The sequence below is a fragment of the Humulus lupulus genome, chromosome 5 (genome assembly GCF_963169125.1).
Source record: "Humulus lupulus chromosome 5, drHumLupu1.1, whole genome shotgun sequence".
NCBI lineage: Eukaryota > Viridiplantae > Streptophyta > Magnoliopsida > Rosales > Cannabaceae > Humulus > Humulus lupulus.
In genome coordinates this window covers 112,773,050-112,780,141 of record NC_084797.1, presented here as the reverse complement: position 1 = coordinate 112,780,141, position 7,092 = coordinate 112,773,050, and the positions used below count along the sequence as shown (strand labels likewise).

General features: G+C 42.2%; 2 protein-coding genes across 2 annotated transcripts; both read left to right on the top strand.

The window, feature by feature from the left end:
- Window positions 1–601: 601 nt before the first annotated feature.
- On the top strand, window positions 602–3,913 carry LOC133779383 (uncharacterized). The gene is made up of 2 exons (XM_062219354.1): window positions 602–1,559; window positions 3,216–3,913. Exons 1-2 carry the CDS (start codon window positions 602–604, stop codon window positions 3,911–3,913), a joined length of 1,656 nt encoding a protein of 551 aa, XP_062075338.1.
- An 828-nt stretch (window positions 3,914–4,741) lies between these two features.
- On the top strand, window positions 4,742–5,227 carry LOC133779382 (uncharacterized). Its single transcript, XM_062219353.1, has one exon. The coding sequence runs from the start codon at window positions 4,742–4,744 to the stop codon at window positions 5,225–5,227; it is 486 nt and encodes a 161-aa protein (XP_062075337.1).
- The last annotated feature ends 1,865 nt before the right edge of the window (window positions 5,228–7,092 follow it).

The window sequence follows — 7,092 nt, the reverse complement described above, 5'->3', positions numbered from 1 at the left end:
TATAATCATTTTGTTGACCAAATCTTTTAATACCTGACCTTGACTTAGTCTTTAATTACACATTTAAGTTCAAAAAACTTGCTTAGGAAGTGAATCACTATTTTAAACACACAATGTAACGGTCTTGGTTAACCAGGGCATTACAATTAGTGTGGGGGAGAACGTTTCTGTAGTTCTTCAAAAGAAGCTTCCACCAAAGTGTAAGGATCCTAGAACTTTTACTATTATTTGCATTATTGGTAATAAAAGGATTGAGTGCTGTATGCTGGATTTGGGAGCCTTTATAAATGTCATGCCATTCTACATTTATGCTACATTGAATCTTGGTCCACTTGAAGAAGCATGGGTGATTATTCAACTTGCTGAAAGTTCTAATGATTATCCTAGAGGTGTAATACAAGATGTTGTAGTTCAAGTGAATGAATTGGTGTTTCCGGCAGATTTTTATGTACTTGATATGGAGGATGAATCCTTTCCATGCTCCACACCGATTTTGTTGGGAAGACCGTTCATGAAAACTGCAGGAACCAAGATTGATGTGCATGAAGGAACATTGACCATGGAATTTGATAGGGAGACCATTCATTAATAAATCGAGGCTATGAGGTATCCAAGTGATGTACATGCTGTCTATGCTCTTGACGTTTTAGATATCTTTTCTCAACAAGTCGTAGATTTTCATAATGAAGACTCTCTAGATGTTGCTTTGAGAGAACATCTTATGTTGGATGACGAAGACTATTCTTGTGAAATTATGGATGTCATAGCCACACTCAATAGTGGTTTTGATGAGACTTTTAAGATGGTTTCATTCTTGGACTTACCAATCTCTAATGAGAAATTGCAGCCATCTATTGTGCAAGCACCTACTATTGAATTGAAGCCACTTCTAGAGCATCTTAAATATATTTACTTAGGGGAGAATGAGACACTTCCAGTTATAGTTGCAAGAAATCTCAACCAAGTTCAAGAAGAGAAATTGACAAGAGTTCTTCGGGAGTACAAAACAACCATTGGGTGGTCTATCGCTGACAATAAAGGAATCAGTCCTTCTATGTGCATGCACCAAATTCTACTTGAAGAAGGATCTAAACCAACTCATGAGGCACAAAGGAGGTTAAATCCCCCTATGATGGAAGTGGTGAAAAAGGAGATACTGAAGCTCCTTAGTGTGGGTATTATTTACCCAATTTCAGATAGTCAATGGGTGAGTCCAGTTCAGGTAGTATCGAGGGAGTTTGGAATTACAGTGGTAAAGAATGAAGACAATGAGTTGGTGCCTACAAGAATGCAGACTGGATGGCGTGTTTGTATAGACTACCGCAAGATGAATGCAGCGACTCGTAAAGGTCACTTTCCATTACATTTCATTGACCAAATGCATGAGAGGTTAGCATGTTATCCTTATTATTGTTTTCTTGATGGTTATTCGAGATATAGTCATATTATTATTGCTTCTGAAGATCAAGAAAAGATGACCTTCACATGCCCTTTTGGTACCTTCGTTTTCCGACGTATGCTAGTTGGGTTATGTAATGCTCTCGCCACCTTTCAACGATGTATGATGAGCATCTTTTCAGAATATATTGAAAACATCATTGAAGTTTTTATGAATGATTTTAGTGTTTATGGTGACTCATTTCATCGATGCCTGCTGTGGATGCCAAAAATCCACCAAGAAAAAAATCCCCAGTACATGGTAAAAATACAAGGCTAAAGGTCACTTAGTCACATTATCAGGCTCAGACCTATAAGTCTTGTAAAACTGGGAGATTGTCCCAAGGGAAGCATCACTTAGTGAGCCATGAAGTATGGCCTTTGTGGATGCTCAATATTCCATGCCCATAAAAGACTCAAAGTGTATGCTTAGGCCCCATAAACGCCCAAAAATATGGCTGGGTTGGGGTGACCCTGAGCCACTGTTGCCTCTCGCGCGGCAGCCCTGATGGCCTTGTGCGCGCCAGCACCAGGCGAGGCCACCCCCTCGCGTGTGCCAGCACCAGGCGAGGCCACCCCCTCGCGCACGCCAGCACCAGGCGAGGCCACCCCCTCGCGCGCGCCAGCACCAGGCGAGGCCCTCCCCTCGCGCGCGCCAGCACCAGGCGAGACCCCCCTCCTCGCGCGCGCCCAGCACCAGGCGAGGCCACGTGTCCCGCGCGCGCCCAGCACCATGCGAGGCCCCGTATCCCGCGTGCGCCACGCCATCAACAAGCCTTCCAAGGAGGTCTCACGAAGGAATAGGAGCCATGCCATGGCCTTCAAAGTATGGGTGGCATGGGAGCCACGCCACCAAGTGGCCACACAAGTGGGGCCACACGCCAAGGGAGCCGTGTCCACAAGGGGCTCGCGAGGAAGGCATCTCGCCTCGCACCCTTAGACATCTGTTGAGGCCACATGCCCATCACCCATGCTCGTGAGTGACCTCGGGGTGCTTCAGGCATCCCATGCCAAGGACCCGAGAGCCTCGCCTCACGTCACGACCACTGCATGCACCAAGTGTCCCATTCCCTATGCCTTGAAGAGCCCAATGCTTAGAGGTCCGGGTACGAGTCGAATGGAACATTCATGTACGATCTAGTACTGGGTACGACCCTTAAGACCCTGTATGCCGAAGTACGGACACCCGTACCAGTGGGGGAGTGGGAATGCTGGAATAAGAGTTATGGCCCGTACGTCTACGGCCAGGAGTCAGAGTCGACACCACTACCACCTGCGCCACTATGTCTGTCCCCACTCCACTGACATGGGTACGGACAAGTAGTGGAGACATCCACCTGACGCCTACCCCTGTACTGGATGCAAGACCTCAGCTTCTGAAACCACTCTCCTGACAGAGTACTTATGTACCATTTGGTCTCCTGGACCACCATGTATCCCAGGCCATCAGAGCCTACTATAAAAAGGACCCCTCTCCCACATGGGAGGGGGTTGGAAAATTCATTGTATGCAGAGGCTATTGAGAAATATACTAAGGCTTGCTCCATTGTTTATCTGTGTTTACTTTTCCTTAAAGTTTATTCTCAGTTCTTATATAAACTTTGCCTGACTTACCTTTGAGTTTTTTGATCTAGTTTCGTTGACGAGATTTCACCGTCAACACCTGCATAATCTCACTTTGGTACTCCAGCGATGTATTGAAACAAACCTTGTGCATAATTGGGAAAAATATCATTACATGGTAAACTAGGGTATAGTTTTGGGTCATGTAATTTTAGTCAAGGGAATAGAGGTTGATAAGGCAAAGATCGATTTAATTCATTCTCTACCACCTTCAACTACTGTGAAAGAAGTGAGATCATTCCTTAGGCATGATGGGTTCTATAGTAGATTTATCAAGGATTTCTCTAAAATCTCCACGCCACTACGCAACCTTCTTCAAAAATATGTCAAGTTCAAGTTAAATGAAAAGTTTTTAGTGGTTTTCAAATTATTAAAAGAGTCTTTGACTACAACTCCTATAATTCAACCACCAAATTGGGAGTTATCTTTTGAACTCATGTGTGATGCGAGTGATTATGCCGCGGGGGCTGTTCTTGGGCATCGAGTTGACAAGCTTCCTCATGTTATATACTATGCTTCTCGCACTCTTAATGATGCTCAACTTAATTATTCCACCACTAAAAAAGATCTATTGGCGATAATTTTTGCATTGGAAAAGTTTCGGTCTTACTTGATTGGAACTAAAGTGATTGTTTATACTGACCATGCAGCTCTTCGCTATCTATTGGAAAAGAAGGAAGCCAAGCCTCGACTGATTCAGTGGATTCTACTTCTCCAAGAGTTTGACTTAGAGATCAAGGACAAGAAGGGTTCAGAAAATCTGGTGGCGGATCACTTGAGTCGTCTTATTCGGAATGAAGAAAATTTACCTATGGATGAAAAATTTCCCAATGAGAAACTACTAGCCATGTAGGAAATCATTCTTTGGTATGCCGACATTGTCAATTATCTCGCTACACAGGAGTTACCAAGTGATCTCACACAAGCACAATGGAACAAGATCAAGCATGAGGCTCACCACTACATATTGGACAAACCTTATCTTTCGAAGCATTGTACATATCAAATCATTCGAAGGTGTGTCTTCGAATCTGAATTCCGTTCCATCCTTTCTTTTTGTCATGCTTATGCTTGTGGTGGACACTTTGGACCCATGATGACAACTCGCAAAATATTTGACAATAGGTTCTATTGGCGTACAATTTTCAAAGAATCTTATGATTATTGTAAGGCATGTGATCGTTGTCAACGGGCTGGTAACATAACAACCAAAGATCAAATGCCTCAAACACCAATTTTAATTCCTGAGATCTTTGATGTTTGGGGTATGGATTTTATGGGACCTTTCCCATCTTCTTTTGGCTATTAATATATTATTTTGGTAGTGGACTATGTGTCAAAATGGGTAGAAGCGATTCCAACTAGAGCGGATAATTAAAAAACAATGGTGAATTTCATTCTCTCCAACATTTTTGTGAGATTTGGTACACCCAAGGCTATACTTAGTGATCGAGGTTCTCATTTTTGTAACAAGAGTATAGAAGCATTGTTTCGCCTCTATAGTGTAACTCACAAGGTGACAACTGCTTATCACCCATAAGCCAATGGACAAGCAGAGGTTTCTAACTGAGAAGTCAAATCGATTCTTGAGAAGATTGTGAACCCAAACCGGAAAGATTGGGGTGAAAGGCTTGACGATGCCTTGTGGGCTTATCGCACGACATATAAAACACCTATCAGTATGTCATCGTATCGGTTGGTGTATGGAAAGCCTTTCCATCTACCGGTAGAGTTAGAGCATAAGGCTTGGTGGGCTGTGAAGAAGTGTAACATGGACATGGTTGCTGCAAGACAACAACGATTGCTTCAATTGCAGGAGTTAGAAGAAATTTGCAATGAGGCGTGTGAGATTTTGAAGATCTACAAGGAGAAGACCAAAGCATTTCATGATAAGCATATTATTCGAAATAGTTTTGTGGAAGGCCAAGAAGTTCTAATGTATCACTCTCGCCTTAAACTCTTTCTAGGGAAATTAAAGTCTCGATGGTTGGGTCCATTCAATGTTACCAAGGTCTTTCCTCATGGAGCAGTAGAAGTTAGAATCCCAAGTACCAAAAAGTCTTTCAAGGTGAATGGTCACAAATTAAAGCCATATTACGAATCGATGGAGGAAGAACAAGTTACTGTTATTTACCTCATCGATCCGGAATATGTGGAAGAAGAGTGAAGCTTCAAAGTCGAGCTAGCGACGTTAAACTTAACTATCATGTAAATTTTAGTTTTAATTTTCATTTATACTTAGTTTGAACAATTTTTATTTTTATTTCTAGTTTGTAAATCTAAACCGTGAAAAAAAAGAAGAACTGCGGCCAACACTTTTGCTGGCCGCGACCTAATTTCTCAAAAACATGGTGTAGCGTCCCAAATTTTCTAATAAGGCTTAGGGCCTTGATTAGTGTGTCTGGAGGGAAATAATTGATTTATTATTTTAATATGTGAATTTGATAAGTATGTGATTAGAAATGCATGTTTAGGTGAATTAAATATGCATGCGGGCCCCATTTGGTTATTAGGGGCATGTTTGTAATTTTAGCCCGCTGAGGGCATAAATGCAATATTTGTGTATATTGTGATTGACACCATGTGTGAGTGGTGATATAATTGTGATGCACAAACCGAGATGGTCCTAGGGAGCAGTTTAGCTGGAAAGTCACAATGGGATCAAATACCAAGCTCAGGAGGAGCCTAGGGGTATTTTAGGTATATAATATGAGTTTGGGGTTTATTAAGTATCGAGTAGTAATTTAGTAATGATTTGAGTATTTCGGGATTAACGGGGATTTTTAGGTGTACTTGAGGATTTAGCGGGATATGTCAAATGACTAAACTACCCTTGGTGATATTTAAGGACTTAGGTTAACTTAAGGGGGCAATTCAATCATTTTGGCAAGTGGATATACTTAATGGGAGCTGGGAATTGTAGAGGCACCTAGACAAAGCAAAGGAAAGAAAGGAAAAGGAATAGAAATTATTCTCAGCTCTCTCCCATTCGGTTTTCTCCTTCTTTCCCTCCATAGTGCTTGATTTTGGGTGCCTGATTTTGGGAGACTTTAGGCCAGAAATTTAAGGGTTCGAGGGTAAGTTTAAACTCTATTCTCTATTGAATTTCTGTTGGAAGTGTTATATTAGTAAGATGAATTGTGTTTTGCTTTGTGGATTTTGGGATGAAGTTTTGGCAAGGTTAAGCTTAGGAATTTGTTGATTTGAGCTTGGAACTGGATTTGAAAGCATCTTACGATCGAATTCCTACTTGAGGTAATAATTTCATTGATTTTCGAAGTAAATATTCTGGTGTGGTTTAAGCTTTGTGGAGATTTAAACCACTAGGTGATTTTTGAGTTTGGTTGAGTGTTTGAGTTTGTTGCTGGTATTTTTGAGTTGCTATATTGTTTATTTGAAGTTTTAGGTCGAATTGGGACTTAGGTGTACTTTGGTAGTGATTTGGATGAGTTTCGGCTCGGGAAAAATGTTAGGAAAATCCCAGTTTTCTGGGTTCGCATATGAGCACCGCAGCTCTGTTCTTCCGTGCCGCGGCGCTGGGTTGAATCAGGACAGGGGAGCCCTGCTGGGCGTCGCGGCCCCTATAGGGCTGTGTCACGATGTTAGGCCATTTTCAAGATGTGGGATTTTGTGTTTTTAGGGTTTTGGCCCATGGGCTTGGGGAACGCTTTCTCCACCTTGTGTGGGGAAACGGGAGGTCCCGAGAGCACGGGATTGGTTTCGGGGTACAATTATGATTTGGTTAGTAATGAGAGCGTTACTTGTGTGTTGTGACTAGGTTTTCAACAAGGCTCGGGTTAAAGGACTGTGCTCAGGATTTCGGGCTCAAGAAGCTCGGGACACAGGTAAGAAAACTGTTGTACCTGTAGAGCAGGGCGTGGCCGTATAGTTTTGCATTGCAGGGCACGACCCTATGTGATTGTATTGAAGGGCGTAGCCCTATTAATTATGTTTGTATTTGTTTAAGTATTTGTTAAATTTATGCTATGTGTTGCATATTTGTAAATGAGCGGCAAGGGCCAGAAACGGCAA